The 18,848-nt window shown below is 32.4% G+C and overlaps 1 protein-coding gene across 3 annotated transcripts in view; it reads right to left on the bottom strand.

Annotated features, from left to right (window-relative positions):
* Positions 1–2,346: 2,346 nt before the first annotated feature.
* LOC143079716 (coiled-coil domain-containing protein 149-like) overlaps positions 2,347–18,848 on the bottom strand; it is a 172,144-nt gene continuing 155,642 nt past the window's right edge. For 2 of the 3 annotated variants that reach the window (XM_076255248.1, XM_076255249.1), the window contains exons 11-12: positions 18,297–18,722; positions 2,347–2,848 (exon numbers count right to left, since the gene is read on the bottom strand). In XM_076255248.1, the coding sequence (XP_076111363.1) occupies positions 2,535–2,848; positions 18,297–18,722 (740 nt within the window). In that variant the 3' untranslated portion in view covers positions 2,347–2,534. Of the gene's footprint in view, positions 2,849–3,129; positions 3,156–18,296; positions 18,723–18,848 lie in introns of all 3 variants that reach the window. The other variant, XM_076255250.1, reaches the window with a different exon arrangement.

Here is an 18,848-nt window from a genome sequence, read left to right as displayed (position 1 = left end):
TAATTTGTTCAAGAAAAGATTTTACTTTTTTACTCAGTCTCTCAATACAAAATGAAATAAAGCCCTGATTTTGTTTTTGTTATTTATTAATTTTTCTCAATTTTTATTACCTTGTAATATTGCTACTTACAAACACATAGAAATTACTTTTTTGGTAAAGCCTTAATTCTTATAGAGTACTTTGATTAATTCAATTTTTAATCAACATTGTCAAGGGTATGATATCATATGCCAGTGACCAGAACTGGAGAAGTTGTTACATTTCAGTGTTCATCATTAATAGACCTGACATAAAAAAATACTTGCATATATAAACATATTTGGAATGGAAATAAACATTAAGTTCACAGATATAACTGATATTGGGTCTTAACAGAAATTCTCTAAAAACAATACTGTAGAATAGAATATATACAACAAAATTGTACATTTTATACCCATAATCTTTATAAAATATATTTTCATGTAGATCTACTAGGAAACAAATTTGTTTCTGCATCACTGAATGCTGAATCAAAATGAAGTATTTATGTGTATTCAAGAATAATAATTGATTCTTCTAAGAAGATGTATGCCTTGCAATAATTATTTCCATCAAAGTATGACAAAATAGAGGAAAACATGCAATCAGGGAATATGCTGAAACATTTTTTCCCCCTTTTATGATGGAATTTTTTCACCAAAGCTTGGGGCAAGTATTTTTTCTTAAATTTACAAGTCCAAAACCCCTCACTTTATGTAAAATATTTTTAACCACATAGGATACTTTTTTATATTTGTTCTAATTGTGTGTAGTATTCTAGTTAAAAAACAATATGTTTTTTTCTAACTGAATGTAATAATATAGGCAATTTCCCTGATTTCTAGATGATTATAAGATATTTTTATGGAACATGTCATTAAGTAGTGATTTACCAAAGCAGACATACATTCTGTTATACTTTCTGTCACTGTTTGGGTCCTGATACCTAACAGGTGCCCTCATTCAAATGATTAATTATAATTTCCAAGGTATTTTTTATATTCACACATTTTTCTATCGCACACTGATATATTATTGGATATTTTACCCTAGAATCACTCTTTCACTTACTAAAATTGAGCGAAATGCTTATTTTCTCTCGTTTCTGATCAGCCGTCCCTTCAACAACTTTTTATTCGAGTTATCTCCCTTTGGCCGGTCGCCAGTTTTGGACCTGTTGAATTGACACAATGCGTTTTACCTGGCGAGTTTTGGTAACAATAGGCATTTCAGGTTCATAATATCAGGAGGTATCATCCCTCTAAAGGAATATACGTTACCATTCCGTGTGTCATTTCAATTAACATTTATTTTCTGAGAAGTGTCGCGGCCGCGGCACGTTTTTTCATCTTTCCCAATCAAATAATCAAGGAAATTCTACTTTTTCATTCTTAAAAAAATAACGTAGTTAAAGTTTGAAACCTGCCGTATTTAATGATGTATTTGGTTAAGCATGATGAATACATAAAATAGCTATACGCCGTCGATTTCGTGGCGTCATTGCCGTTACTAAAAAATGTCATTTTTTGAACTGAAAATCACGTGATCAGAATAATAAAATCGACGCCATTATGAGATTTGCTGTCCGGCTGGATAGAGAGTGCGAAATCCTGGGATTCCCGTTCTAAAAATAAAAAGCGATTGTATAGCGATCGAAAAATCTAACGATTCGTCAACGTATGCTTTATGAAACGCACGTAAACGTAATCGTTATGTAGTCGTTGGTTACACGCTAAAATCTACTTAGTCGTTATTAGCGATTGCTTTATGAAACGGCAGCCCGGTAAATAGTCTAATTCGGTTGGTCACATTCAAGAAAGGGAAGGGGATTGTAGTTACGACGTAAGGAACATATCCGATATCATTTGTGATACGGTTATTCCATAACGGTCAACCAACTCGTGATGGCGTCCGTACAAGACACCCCCTTTCTGAAAAAATATGTAGATTAATTTTTATTATCTAACTCATCAAAGGTTTGATCAGCAGAAACTTTCATACAAATTTAAAAAAAAATAATTAACAAAATCATTATTTCTCCATTTCAGAAATTTTCTCATTTTGTTTGCTCAAGTACGAATTACATGAGTGAACACCTTAATTCAAATTGAAAGAAGAGCTGACAAAACATGAAGGGTGATAAAGTGGACAGGATGAATATTAAACCAACAATTGTGTAAATATTGATCAACCATCTACTTTCTGCAAAATGAAGCTTTACCGAAAAAGCTAAATCAGTACTCACTAAGGCCGGATCTTTCAATAAAGATTTTCTTCTCAAAATAATCTATCATAATTAATCCCAAGATATAAATGTTTCCCCATATGATAAAACATTTTTTATTGTTTGCATCAACAGAAATAAATATTGAAATTGTTTTCATTGGCTATTCTGTAATATTAGTTCCAATAAGACCAATTCCATAAAAGAACTGATATATAATTCTGTATATCCAATAGTTATTATTAAGATTTCAAAATGTTGACTGTATTCAATAAACTATAAGGGGATTCAACATTCATTCTCGTTTGAAATGTGGGTTAAAGTCTCCTTTATTAATGAATTATTGCATGCCACAGTTGAAGCTTCGCACTTTTTTTCTTCATTTTTAGATTTCATACTGGCATCTGTTTGTGATTCCTCGGATTGCTGGTTATTATCAACACTTGTCTCTATTATGAATTGTCCATGACTTTTCGTTTTATGAGAAAACCCCACCATTTTGTTTGTGACATCATTCATTAACGATTTCAGTTTACTTTCAGTAACAGTTTCTTCATATTGTTGCTTCTGTAAAGAAATATCTACCAGCTGTCCTCCAGATGCTTAAAAATGACAGAAAAGGGATTGTATATAAAATTTTATAACATTAAATAGATTATTATAACAATGATCTAACTAAATCTTCATCATTAAAAAAGTTGTAAGGGTTCCGCGGAACCCAGTGTCTCGCCTACCTTTGCTGTTAACGCAGGTTTAACAAAACTGAGGAAAAAAATCAATAAAAATATTCCTCTCATTTTTATTTCTTTGTCTTTTTTTTTTGTCCAAGTTTGGTAAAAATCCAGGATAGTATATGAATCTAATAAATGTTTTTAAAACTTACTCTGCAGACTGTGTGTAATGTTTAAACTGGAAGAAAAAATTAAGTACATTTATAAGTAAAATACGGATAAACAGGTACCACATTTTAACAAAATTTCCTTCTAGATTTTGATCATAAACAAGCTTCTGTCAAAGTTTGGTAGAAATCCAGGATAGTTTAAGAAAGTTATATAAAATTTTTAAAAACTGAAACAATTGAGTGAATGTAATGTATCCTGGCAGAAACACTAAGTCCATTTTAAAAGTAAAATACAGAAATGTAACAAAATTTACTTCTGGATACTATCTCATGACCATAAACAAGCTTCTGTCCAAGATTGATAGAAATCCAGGATAGTTAAGCAGAAAAACTAAGTCCATTTATAAGTAAAATACGGAAAAACAGATTTTTTTAATGTAAAATTTACTTCTTGATACTATCTATATAATTATAAAGAAGCTTCTGTCTAAGTTTTGTAGAAATCCACCATAGTTTAAGAAAGTTATTACAATTTCAAAAACTTTAACCACAGAGTGAATATTTGTGGACGCAGCCGACGACGGAATGTAGGATCGCTATGTCTCGCTGTTTCGACAAAAGTCAAAGGCTCGACAAAATAGTTTATATTCAATAAATACAGCTGAACTGATCAAAAGGGTCGTTGTGAGCTATTGCCATTTAATAACGTAATCAAACATAAGACTTCAAAACAGCGACTGACATAAAAACAAAGAAGTAATGTGAATTACGAAACCATGAGTGTTTATATATAATAAATATTGAAAATACCAAAAACATGTAGCACATAACTTTTTCCATAAATAGTGGAAGTGTGCAACCCGCTATATAGTAAGGAGATCATGATGCCCCCGAACTTACAACTGTGATTGAAGCAGCATTTGAATGAAATTTCTATCTAAAGTAACAAAATATGTGACCAAATTGTTTGCAATGCACGGTAGGGATATTTGCAAATGTATGCAAAACACCCTATAACTTAATTAGCGCACAATTCAAAATAATGCTTAACCATCGATGTGTTAATGAACAGCAGATCATAGATTGCATATCATTACTGTGTCGGGAGTTATGATGGGTCTAATGTTAAGAAATCTAATTTTGGTATCATCTATCGATTCAAAAACTACAATTATTTTGCTATTCTATTACTACAACTTTTCTAAGGTAAAAGTAGTCACAATAGAAAAACTTACTTCTTATTCTTAATACAATTTACATTTAGTTTTATTGTTCATTTTAGAGTTAATTGTGAAATAAGAGGCTTCTTAGAGCCTGAATCGCTCACCTGTTTTGTTTTGCTTCTATCTTTCATCAATGATTATTTTTGCTTTTCAATATATACGAATGAGTGGCTTACAAATGCCATTTAAATATTCTTTGTATTTGTCATATAAACTTCAAAAGCAAATACATGCATTTTACCCATATGTTCCATTTTAGCCATAGTGGCGGTGTTTTTTGACGTACAAGGACATAACATACAAACTTTATACTAGATTCATTTGAGAAGATTGTTTAAAGTTAGAAAACATAAACAAAGTGTGTAAAACTGTCTTATAGGGCAATAAGTCCTTACGACATCAGAGGTTCAACCCTGAACAGTTGGGGCAAAAATGAACACAATATTCGTGCTTGATACAGGTTTGAATTTGGATTGTAATTAAATATTTGACAAATATTAGGTTTCTGACACAGAATAACCGTAGTCTAAGAAATAAGAATTGGTTAAATGATATGAATTTATATTCAATATTTTGCTATTGTGCAATACAAGTTGATGCGAATTGATCCCACCCCCCAAAAATTAAAAAATACCCCCCCCTTTTTTTTTTAAAAACCAATCAATTCTTTCCCTCAATAAATTGTCATAATGTCCATTCCAATTTCCAATAGAGTGTGCAACCATAATTACCCAAATAATTTAAAAGCAGTGTAAGTGGATGTTACAGTAATCCAATTTTTTTTTACATTTTTCTTAAAAGTAATTGTCCATTAACCAGGACACCCTTGATTTTCCCACTTTTATGCCCCTAATTCCTAAACGGTTTGAGCCATAAAACCCCCAAAGGAAATCCTAACCATCCCTTTCTGGTATGGAACCCTTTGATATAATTTCAGAGAGATCCATACACCATTCCACAAGATATTGTCTGAAAACTAGGAAAATGCTAATTTGGGCCCCATTGTGACCCCCCAAATCCTAAATTGTTAGGACCACAATCCCCAAAATCAATCCTAACCTTCCTGTTGTGGTTTTATTTTCATGTTTCTATTTACTTGTGCTAAAGTTAGTGTCCGGAAACCAAATATCTTCAGACGACGACGACAGGTTATACCAATATACGACCCCAAAATTTTCGCGGTCGTATAAAAACTGCAAAATTTCCTTAAAATTACCAGTTAAAGGGCAGAACCCAAGAATTTGAAGGCAGATAGATCTTGACCTAATCAACATTTTCACCGCCGACAGATTTGCTCTAAATGCTTTAGTTTTTGAGAAATAAGCCAAAACCTGCATTTGCCCTCTATGTTCTAGTTGTGGCCATGGCGGCCATGTTTATTAATGAATCAGAAATAAGGATACAATTCATAAACTAGATTCCGAAAGGAACATTCATTTAAAGTTAAACAGTATTAGGCACAGTTATTTCAGATGAGAAGATTTTTAAATGTAAGCAAACAAGAACAAATTGTGTAAAATTGTCTTTAAAGAGCAATAACTCCTTAAGGAGTCGATTGGCATTTTTGGTCATATAAAATCCTTTAGTAGATAAACTCATCATAGATACCAGGACTAAATTCTATATATACGCCAGACGCGCGTTTCGTCTACAAAAGACTCATCAGTGACGCTCGAATCCAAAAAAGTTATAAAAAAAGGCCAAATAAAGTACGAAGTTGAAGAGCTTTGAGATCCAAAATTCCTAAAAGTGTTGCCAAATACAGCTAAGGTAATATATAGCCTGAGGTAGAAAAGCCTGAGTATTCCAAAAAAATCAAAATTTTGTAAACAGTTAATTTATAAATATAACAATATCAATGATAATTCATGTCAGCACAAACAGTCTGACTACTTGGCTTGTGATACCCTCGGGGAATAAATCTCCACCAGCAGTGGCATAGATCTTACTTTGCTGAACATTATTGCTCGTAATAGTAAATCTCTATCTATTATTATATTCAAAATAATAACAAACCAGATGCTCCGCAGGGCGCAGATGTATATGACCGCAGAGGTCGAACCCTGAACAGTTGGGGCAAGTATGGACACAACATTTAAGCGTGATTCAGCTCTGAATTTCGATTGTGATTAAATAGTTGACACAACATTGGTTTCTGACACAGAATGAATGTGGTCTAAGCACTTAAACTTAAAAACTTAAAAATTTTAAATTGGACATTTACCTATTACGGTCCAATATCCAAAATCTAAATACATGGTTAGATTCAGCATATCATAGAACCCTAAGAATTCATTTTTTGATGAAATCAAATATTGTTAAATTTTAGACCTTTAGACCTCAATGTTGACCAATTTGATAACCGGGCCCAAATATTAAAAATCTAAATACATGGTTAGATTCAGCATATTGAAGAACTCCATATATTCAATTTTTGTTGAAATCAAAAAAAGTTTAATTTTTGACCCTTTGGACCTTAATGTAGATCAATTTGAAAACGGGACAATACTGTGCAATTGAATATTTCTTGTTATTGCGCAAAACTGTACAATTGAAAATTTCTTGCTATTGCGCAATATTGTGCAATTAGCAATTTCTTGCTATTACGCAATACTGTACAATGGAAAATTTCTTGCTATTGCACAATACTGTGCAATTGAAGATGTCTTGCTATTGCGCAATACTGTGCAATTTAAGATTTCTTGCTATTGCACAATACTGTGAAATTGAAAATTTTTTGCTATTGCACAATACTTAATAAAATAATTTTGGACCCCGATTTGGACCAACTTGAAAACTAGGCCCATTATCAAAAGCCAAAAATCTAAGTATATGTTTAAAATCAGCATATCAAAGAACCCCAAGAATTCAATTTTTGTTAAAATCAAGCTAAGTTTAATTTTGGACCCTTTGGACCTTAATGTAGAACAATTTGAAAACAGGACCAAAAATTAAGAATCTGAAAGCACGGTTAGATTTGGCATATCAAAGAACCCCAATAATTCATTTTTTGATGAAATCAAACAAAGTTTTATTTTGGACCCTTTTGGCCCCTAATTCGTTGGGACCAAAACTCCCAAAATCAAACCTTCCTTTTGCGGTCATAAATCTTGTGATAAAATTTCATAGATTTCTATTAACTTATACTAAAGTTATTGTGCAAAAACAAAGAAAAATGCTTATTTGGGACCTGTTTTTGGCCCCTTATTTTTAAACTGTTAGGACTAAAACTCCCTGAATGAATCCCAACCTTCCTTTTGTGGTCATAGACCTTATGTTAAAATTTCGTAGATTTCTGTTTACTTATACTAAAGTTATTGTGCGAAAACCAAGAAAAATGCTTATTTGGGCCCTTTTTGGCCCCTAATTCCTAAACTGTTTGGACCAAAACACCCAAAATCAATCCAAACCTTCCTTTTATGGTCATAAACCTTGTGTTTTAATTTCATAGATTTCTATTTACTTTTACTAAAGTTAGAGTGCGAAAACCAAATGTCTTCTGACGACGACGCCAACGTAATACCAATATACGACCAAAAAATTTCAATTTTTGCGGTCGTATAAAAATTGCAGAATTTTCTTAAAATTACCAATTTAGTGGCAGCATCCCAACAATGGGTTGTTGAATTCGTTTGAAAATTTATAGGCTGATAGATCAGACCATTTTCTCATTTTAATCCCATGTCAGATTTGATCTAAAAGCTTTAGTTTTTGAGATGTAAGCCAAAAACTGCATTTGACCCCTATGTTCTATTTTTAGCCATGGCCGCCATGTTTGTTGATGAATCAAAACTTTGGATATTATATATAAACGTGATACTCGAGAAGGGACATACAGCTAATGTTTGATGGTATTTGGCCCAATAGTTTCAGAGGAGAAGATTTTTAAAATACTTTACGACAACAGACGACGACGGACGCCAAGTGATGGCATAAGCTCACAAGAAATTGTACATCCGTAAACAGTAACACTGGTTGATGGAAGGTAAGACAATGTATTATATTAAGGAAGCTGGCTTGTCATGTTTTGGAATTTTGGTCAGATTTTCGGAATCCTCTGGTTTTACCCATTTGAATACATTAACAAATTTTGCCCGGTGACCCCCATTTTTCTATTTATAATTCTTTTACATGTATAAAGATAAGCTGTCTGTTGAAGTCTTTTAAAATTTTAATTACTTTTTAATAGTTTTTGAGGACTTTAACTTGTCAATGATAAAGCTATGAAAAGTCAAGAGAGAACATTTTCCCGCCAAAATTTCAATGGCTAATATATCGAAAACGAGCACGGTGACCTACATATTTTTTTCGCTCTTTGGATTCCTTTATTAATCCCCTATCAATATAAACTAGTGTTTTGAAAAGTTAATTACTTTGAAACTGAGAAGCGAACTCCCTTAATTATAAGCATTAATGTATGTTAATTATGTAAATTTGCAAATTTTCAGAAATTAAATCGAGAATAAAAATATTTTAAGGCTAGATAGCGACATTACTAATTACGCAAAATAAGCCAGTTGTACCATCAATTTTGAAATTTTATAAGACAAGGAAAAACTTATTATATTCTTCGACTCGATATTATATATCATCAATCCTAAGTAACATTAAGGGAGTTCGCTTCTCAGTTTCAAAGTAATTAACTTTTCAAAACACTAGTTTATATTGATAGGGGATTAATAAAGGAATCCAAAGAGCGAAAAAAATATGTAGGTCACCGTGCTCGTTTTCGATATATTAGCCATTGAAATTTTGGCGGGAAAATGTTCTCTCTTGACTTTTCATAGCTTTATCATTGACAAGTTAAAGTCCTCAAAAACTATTAAAAAGTAATTAAAATTTTAAAAGACTTCAACAGACAGCTTATCTTTATACATGTAAAAGAATTATAAATAGAAAAATGGGGGTCACCGGGCAAAATTTGTTAATGTATTCAAATGGGTAAAACCAGAGGATTCCGAAAATCTGACCAAAATTCCAAAACATGACAAGCCAGCTTCCTTAAGATATTGACGGTAATACTATATTGTACAATGGATAATGATCTGGGATGTATCATTTAGTAGCCACGCCAGGTTGGAGAATGGATGCTAATCCCAATACTTGAAAATGAATGTCACGCTCAACCTGTTAAATAGCGCGTGAACATTTGTTTAATGGGACATACATGGTTTGTTTGCCACTGAACATACCCCACCACCCTACATCACGCCTGTAGGTGTGATTCCAACCGTCATTATATGACCCTTCATACTTTTTGTGAACTGCCCCCAGGTTTGTTTTTGAGGCAATATAACAATTGTAATGGCCTTTTCAGTGTTCAAAATCGGAAAACGTTAAAAGTTGCCGAAATCCGGTGGAGTAGGAGTCTTTTGATGGCCACTTGAATACTAGTACGGGCTGTATGTATAAACTATTATCATACATACATGCATATATATAAGGTACAGGAACCCAAGGAAGTAAAATATGACCATTTATAAATCTGGTCTGTAAAATCTAGGTGACTGTTTTGTCAAATAACATAGGGCCAATAAAACAGTATGTGAGGTTCCAGTTACATATAAACAGTATATTGAGTCTATTGGAGCAGACTTTTGACTTAAATAGTGCACCATGAAAAATGACCAAAAAATATTAAGACTAAAAAGTCTGGTAGATAGATATAAGAAGATGTGGTGTGAGTGCCAATGAGACAACTTTCCATCCAAATAACAATTTATAAAAGTAAACCATTATAGGCATGGTAACTTGAATCCCACCTATATTGTTTTGGGTCCAAACGGTACCAATGTTTCTTTACCAGATGCAAAAAAAGAACAAAAGTATAGCCAAAACCGGGCAAGGAATCAAAATGATACATTCCTTAATCTTAAATAATTTCCAAAATTTGTAACAGCAATTTTTAATAACATAAAAATAATTTTAAATGGACACGATTTGTCGATAATAAATCCCAAGCCAGTCATATTTACATTCAGTCAGTATGGATACAGATCCACCTTCAAAACAAGAAATACAGAAAGCCATCAATGGACCAGCTGAATGCAGACCTATTTAAGATAGATCCAGTTCTAGCAGCGGATACTTTACATCCAGTATTCCAAAAAATATGAGAACAAGCTGTTATTCACAACAGTTGGTCTGAAGACAACCTCATAACAATACCAAAATCAGGAGACATAATGAACAACTGGAGAGGAAACAAATTACTATCCATTCCAAGTAAGGTCTTCTGCATAATTCTAATATCAAGAATATCAGTGCCCTCACTACAAAAGTCAAAAAGTCTGAAAAGTCTGAAAGTGTCTTGCTAGTATCAACATTGTATAAACATGTCTCGACACTATCTGCATCATCTGATAAGAGTCTTGATTAGTCTCTACCAATTCTTGACTGTCTTAAATTTGTCTCAATCAATCTTGACATTCTTAATAATGTATAAATATGTCTTGACACAATCTTGACAGTCTTTAAGCTGTCTGTATATATTTCGACACATTCTTGACAGTCTTAAAGATGTGTTGACACTATCTCAGCAGTATAAATTTCGCCTGAATTGTGTATAGACACATTCCACACTGTTGGCTTTATAAGTATTTTGATATGAGCGTGACTGATGAGACTTATGTAGACGAAACGCGCTTCTGACGCACTAAATTATAATCCTGGTACCTTTGATAACTATTTAAACACTTTCTTTTGCTGTTATATACTCATTTTTATTATCGCTTAACTAAACCTAGAGGAACCAAGGACTTTTATTGTTAGTTACCCTTTGAGTACACCTAAGTGGGAAAACACCGAATAATCCCCGATGTAGTTTAATTTTGATTATTTTTTTTATTAAACGTTTAATTAAATTGTTTTCAGTACTATATGTCGAAGTTACTGACAAACAGCATTTGAGATTTTTACCGGTCGAAGAACTGCCAGTCAGATTTGCTTTACTAGAATGGATGACTTGAGGCAGTTTTAAAATGTGACCATGCGTCTCTTTTGATTTTATGTTAAATAATTTAACTTCATAATTTTATTAAAGAAAATCCCATTTTAGTACTAAAAATTTAAAGAACTTTTAAAAATGTAGTGGCATGGTCACTCAACTGATAAGTTGCATCGCTGATTACAGGTAAAGCAGTAATTTTCCATATGACAGTCGCGTGTACCCTGGGGTGAGTATAACTTATTTGGAATACCTTAATTCTATTGGGAACATCTTGTCCACATATAATACTTAATATATATATTGCAACAGATAACATAACACAAATTTTCTTCTGATCTTATAAATAATTACTAAATGATTTAAACCAATCATACGATAGACAAATGTCATTCTACATGCATAAAATTCAGTGTTAATATGGTAAATAAACAATTAATGTATCAAACTATGGTTTTAATAAATAGCAAAGTATTATTGTATACTAATTAAGTCTTTCCACTTTTCTGTGGAAAGACTTATTGTTTTTCTTCTGATTATTAAGTCTTTTCACTTTTTTGTGAAAAGACTTATTGTATTTCTTCTGATTATTATTATTTTTTTCTTCCGCCAAATTTTGTTCTTGCGATAAATGTTTGTTTCGCAATATGTCGCTTAGATATTTCTCATATGGTATCCTATAATTTATGCTCTTTTAAATCTCACCCTGTTAAGGCGAACCATTTTCTTTGTAAGAGTTATCTCCCTATTCACTGTTTATCATCTGTGTGCATCTCCTTCGTAACAAAAAAAGATAGCGCCAAAATTCTTTTTACAGATTGTTCGATACATCCTCAGGAATTTTTGGCTTATTTGGATCGAAGCTATTCGATGACATTTTATAGGAGATTACCTTTACAAAATAAATTTGTCGGTATGTTTTTTTAACTCATAAACAGTTAACCGTATAACCCTGGAATGTTTATATTTGAGTCCCCTAGGTCCTAACTTAGAAAATGAGGTCAAGGTCAAAAATCAAGGTCAAATTCTCAATTGTGACTTTTGCTTGTTTTTGCATTTTCTCAGACACTTTGAAAGATACATATAAGAGAACAAGTGCAAAATGTCCGCTTTATTGTTATGAAGATATGATACATTAAGTCTGATACAATTTAATGGCATCTTATAGGAGTTAATGCCCCTGGAATGTCTTGATATGAGGTTATTTGATTATAACTTCAACTAAGATCATTATAAAGGCATTTGACCTTGTATAAAAGGTTAAGTGACAAATGACCTTGAAAAACGACTACCGGAAGTGACCTTGAGAAACCGGAAGTAGAATTTTTTGCAATTTTTTCATATAAATTTACTCAAAATCCATACATTTTGTCATATAGATACATAAACAGATTACTGAAGACTAAAAATGACTTCCAACAAACCGGAAGTGGCCAAGTATCTCCCATTCTACATACAAAAGTATATAGAAACTATATATTTTTGGAATCAGTGTGAAAGAAGCTATCATATGAGACCGGAAGTGACATTCATTTCACCGGAAGTAGCATAATATCTCCCTTATATCACTCAACAATATAATTAAACCATTATTTATCGCATCAGTATGAAGAAACTATCTTCTTATCAAAATTTCTTTGGTGTGGAAAGACTTTCAATTGTTCTCTGAACAATTGGTTTTTAATTATTAAGTCTTTCCACTTTTCCGTGGAAAGACTTATTGTATTTCTTCTGATTATTATTATTATTATTATCATTTTTTTCTTCCGCCAAATTTTGTTCTTGCGATAAATGTTTGTTTCGCAATATGTCGCTTAGATATTTCTCATATGGTATCGTATAGTTTATGCGCTTTTAAATTTCATCCTGCTAAGGCGAACCATTTTCTTTGTAAGAGTTATCTCCCTATTCACTGTTTCTCATCTGTGTGCATCTCTTTCGTAACAAAAAAAGATAGCGACAAAATTCCTTTTACAAATTGTTCGTTTCATCCTCAAGAATTTTTGGCTAATTTGGATCAAAGCAATTCAATGACATTTTATAGGAGTTATCTACCTTTACAAAATAAATTTGTTAGTATGTTTTTTTAACTCATAAACAGTTAACCGTATAACCCTGGAATGTATTTATTTGAGGCCACTAGGTCCTAACTTAGAAAATGAGGTCAAGGTCAAAGGTCAAGGTCAAGTTCTCAATTGTGACTTTTGCTTGTTTTTTCATTTTCTCCGACACTTTGAAAGATACATATAAAAGAATAAGTGCAAAATGTCTGCTTCATTATAATGAAGATATGCTACATTTAGTCTTATACAACTTAATGGCATCTTATAGGAGTTGGTGCCCCTGAAATGTCTTGATAAGAGGTTATTTGATTATAACTTTAACTAAGTTCATTATAAAGGCATTTGACCTTGTACAAAAGGTTATGTGACAAATGACCTTGTAAAATGACTACCGGAAGTGACCTTGAGAAATCCGGAAGTAGCCTTTTTTGCAATTTTTTCATATAAAAGTACTCAGATTCAATATATTTTGCCATATAGATACATAAACTGATCACTGAAGACTAAAAATGACTTCCAACAAACCGGAAGTGGCCAATTATCTCCCATTCTACATACAAAAGTATATAGAAACTATATATTTTTGGAATCAGTGTGAAAGAAGCTATCATATGAGAATGGAAGTGACATTAATTTCACCGGAAGCATTATAGTATCTCCCTTATATCACTCAAAAATATAATTTAACCATTATTTATCGCATCAGTATGAAAAAACTATCTTCTTATGAAAGTTTCTTTCATGTGGAAAGACTTTCAATTGTTCTCTGAACAATTGGTTTTTAATTATTCCAAGGATTTGTATAGTCTTATTGATTTATCAGAAGAAAATTATGAAATGAAATTATTTAACATAAAAACAAAAGAGACGCATGATTATTTTTCTTTATACAATATACTGTTGTTTCAAGTTACACTTACAAAAGCTGGGCATGTACATTTAAAATAATTGAAAATTTGGTTGTATAAATATTTTATAAATACAAATATTGCTATGTTGATATAAACCAATTTAAATGTTGGTTTGTAAATAATCATGCTTTGTAAAACACAGTTTGTTAAGTAAATTTAAGACACAATTCAAAATGTTCAGAATATGCCAAGCTATACTGAAAAAAAATAAGAATGCAGAAAATCTGTCGAGAAATTTCAAGACAGTATTCAAATGTCAAGATGTTGTCAAGAAATGTAAGAGCATAATCCGAATGTCGAGAATATGTCGAGCAAATTTCATTCAAATTTAATATAAATTAGAATTTGTTAAAAAAAAAATAAGACACACGTCATACTTTTTGAGATTGTCGAGTAATTGTTCATGCAAATTAAGACAAATACTGTTTTTTTTTCAGACTTTTGGACTTTTGTAGTGCATGAGTGACAGATAAAACTGCTTGTGAATGATATGGACTTCGAAAAAGCCATAGACAGCTTACACAGGGAAGGTCTTTGGAAATTTTTAAAACTATGGAGTTTCAAGTAAGATAGTGCAACTCATCGAGCAGTTCTATGCAAACTTCTCATGTACCTTTAACTCTGAAGCTGACACTATTTTCCTTGTAAAATCAAAAGTACGGCAAGGATGTGTTATTTCGTCTGTTCTTTTAATAATTGCCATTGATTGGGTAACGGGAAAGACCTTAGCAGAAAGTTACACCGGACTGAGATGGACTGACGATTGAGGATACAAAATAAGTTCATGATTTAGCACTTTTATTGCATACCGAAGACCTTTATACAGGAGAAGACAGGAAAGCTAGAAAAATATGCTGGAATGATTAGAATTGAGATCAATGCCAAAAAGATAAAGTTAATGTGCCTCAAAACAAAGAGACTGCCCGTCGTTTTTGTAGAGAGAAACAGCTGGATACAGTAGACTTATTTATTCACCTAGGAAGTTGTATAACAACAAAAGGTGTTGCTGAAAGAGATATTGGAAAAGCTAGATCAGTTTTCATTAGCCAATTTCTGGAAAACAATAGCGTTTTCAAAGAAGACCAAGCTTAGACTCTATAACAGCTGTGTATTATATTACACCTTTATCAATTGTATATGATTCAGTACTGGAGAATGACTCAGAAAGATATCAAAATACTCTGCAGCTTCCTGACATATATATGAGGAAGATAATGAAAATATTCTGGCCAAACAAAGGCATACAGGGGATCATAAACACCAAGGACATTGAGACTTTGTTGATACTAAGAGATGGAGGTTGCATGGTCATGTTCTACACAAATCATCTGAAGACACATGACCAAGGTAGCCCTTAGATGGACACCAGCAATAAAAATAAAAAAACGAAAGACCAAAAGCAACATGAAGACGCATTATAGAAATCGAATTTAAAGAAAGGGGATATACCTGGGGCACAGTAAAAAGAAAAGCAAACAAAAGAGCGGAAGAAACGTGTTCTTGACTGATGTGCCATAAGACATAGCAAGGACTTCGTCAGTTGGTATTGGTTGGACTGCTGTAACCACAAGGGATAATTAAATGACAAAAAAACAAAGTTTGGTTTATGCTCACCTCTCAAGGTCGTATTAAAATCGAAAAAATAGACTGAAAATGCCATTTTTTTGGTAGGGGTGGTTTCAAACCCACTACCAAATATTCAACATCCCACTAAAAATAAACTATTTCGGACAGAAAACTCTACAATAGGTGGTCCAAATTACATAGCAGACATTTTGATTTATCCATCATTCATCACATTAACACTATGTCACCTTTGATCTTACTGCTATAGTTTTTGAGGTAAAAGCCCAAATTTGCATCCGATCTATTTTTAGCGATAGTGCCCATTTTTTTTTAAATAAAACTTTTGATATAATTTATAATACAGCTTCCCTAATGAACATTCAGTTTAAGTTTAGAAGTATTAGACGCAGTAGTTTCAGAGGATTAAATTAAATATTAGCAAACATGACGATCAAATTGAGTAACATTGTCCAATAATAGGCGATTACTCCTTAAGGAATCAATTGACAATTTTGGCCATCTTAATTTTTTTGTAGATTTTACTTTGCTGAAGATTGTTGCCGTCTACAGTTAATCAATATTTTAAATAATATTCAAGATAATAACAAATAAAATGCTTCGCCGAGCGCGGCCGGATGCCACAACAGAGGTCGAACATTGAACAGTACGTGCAAGTATGTACACAATATCATAGCTTGATATCATACAGTCTGAATTTGAATTGTGATTTTTTACATAATAAAGGTTTCTGACACAAAATAAATGTGGTAACAGATCTTTGAAATTTGAAACGGATTGAAATATTTGCATTAAATAAACGCATCATAGACACCATAATTCAATTTTGTATTTACGCCAGACGCTCGTTGTATCTACAAAAGACTCATTAGTGACGCTCGAATCCCAAATAATTAAACAGGCCAAATAAAGCATTGAAGACCAAAATTCCTAAAAGTTTTACCAAATACAGCTAATACTGTGATATTGTGCAATTTTGTACCTCTGCCCAATACTGTGCAATTGAGGATTTCTTTCTATTGTGCAATACTGTGCAATTGGATATTTCTTGCAATTGCGTAATACTATGCAATTGCAGATTTCTGGATATTGGTCAGTATAGTGCTATTGCGCAATACTGTGCAATTGATATTTCTTGCTATTGTGCAATACTATGCAATTGAAGTTTTCTTGCTTTTGCGAAAAATACTGCAGCCATTGAAGATTTCTTGCTATTGCTCAATACTGTGTAATTGAATATTTCTTGCTATTGCTCAATACTGTGTAATTGAATATTTCTTGCTATTTCACAATACTGTTCAATTGAAGATTTCTTGCTATTGCAAAATACTATGCAATTGAATATTTCTTGCAAGATTTCTGGATATTAGTCAGTATAGTGCTATTGCGCAATACTGTGCAATTGGATATTTCTTGCTATTGTGCAATACTGTTCAATTGAAGATTTCTTGCTATTGCACAATACTATGCAATTGAATATTTATTGCTTTTGCGCAATACTGTGCAATTGAAGATGTTTTGCTATTTCGCAATACTATGCTATAACGCAATACTATGCCATTGAAGATTTCCTGTTATTGCACAATACTTCATATAAAAATTTACACATCATGTTGGGTGTGTATCTCTTGCTCAAATGTAAATTGACAATGTGTACACATCTGTTTTTGATTGTAATGTAAAAGAGGGACGAAAGATACCAGAGGGACAGTCAAACTCGAAAATAAACTGACAACGCCATGGCTAAAAATGAAAAAGACAAACAATACTACACATGACACAACATAGAAAACTAAAGAATAAGCAACACGAACCCCACCAAAAGCCAGGGGTGATCTCAGGTGCACTGGAAGGGTAAGCAGATCCTGCTTTATATGTAGCACCCGTCGTGTTGCTCATGTTATAACAAATCCGGTAAAAAGTCTAATTCATGTATCTGAGGGCCTCAGAGAAGAAAACGTATTGTTACTATCTGTGTACCTTTTTTTTTTTTTTAGAAAAGAAAGAACTATTGTAGTTTAAGATGTAAAGTAAACAGCATGGAATGATTTTTTTGTAGTACCAGTCCTATACAAACTTTTTCTTTTGTTGTACAGTATCACACATTTCCAAGCTTAGAGGTAGAGCTGAGTTCTTGCAAACATGCTAAGCTATTCTACATTCTCTATGATTTGTCCTATGCAAGGAGCTTGTAATTTTTTTTTAAGTAGCGTGTGTCATATGTGTTGCTTTTGTTTATTGTTTTGTCAGTTAGTTTTCTCATTTGAATTCATTTACATTATGTCTAGTTGAGTTCTTTTATAACTAACTACAGTATTAGTTTTGTCATTATTGAAGGCTTTAAGGTCACCTACTTTTACTTATATTCACATCATCAAAACTCTTGGGATACTTGTCTCATTGGCAATCATACCACATGTCTTTAGTATAATAAAGCACAATAAAAATATCTAGATAAATTTTGCCCTTTAAATTCACTTACACAATAAATTGCTCAGTTTTAAATCATCTCTTTCAGTACATTTCACTATTTCCTCCTTTGTAGGAAGAAGGTCTAGGTCATCCAGTGAAACTGCATTATGATCTGGAGAAAGGAATTCAGCAGAATTTCTATAGTCTTTTGACACACCCTGAATCTGCATAAATGAACTGTTAAAATTAGTATTTGTAATATCTCCATGAAGCACAAGGCTGTTATCAGGAGAATTAATATAACTACAATGTGTGGGACTTGTCGTTTCACTGCTGGAATGACTGGTAAGGTCACACTCTAGGTCATCATTATTGAAGTGATCAATATCTTGACCTGTATCTTGTGCTGTATCTTCACTTGATTGAGACATGAGCGGAATTAGTGTCTTTACATCTTCACACTCTGCCCTCAACTTTTCCAGGTTTGGAAGATTGCCTTAAATGACAAAGTAGAGTGAAATATGTTTACATCAATTTAATTTAGTTCTTGTGATTTCAACTTTTCCCTAAAAACAAGTTACAGGCTTATGTTTATAAAAGAAAATTTTGTCAATAAGACACA

The sequence above is a fragment of the Mytilus galloprovincialis genome, chromosome 6 (assembly GCF_965363235.1).
Source record: "Mytilus galloprovincialis chromosome 6, xbMytGall1.hap1.1, whole genome shotgun sequence".
NCBI classification, from domain to species: domain Eukaryota; kingdom Metazoa; phylum Mollusca; class Bivalvia; order Mytilida; family Mytilidae; genus Mytilus; species Mytilus galloprovincialis.
This window is presented reverse-complemented; position numbering and strand designations above follow the sequence as displayed.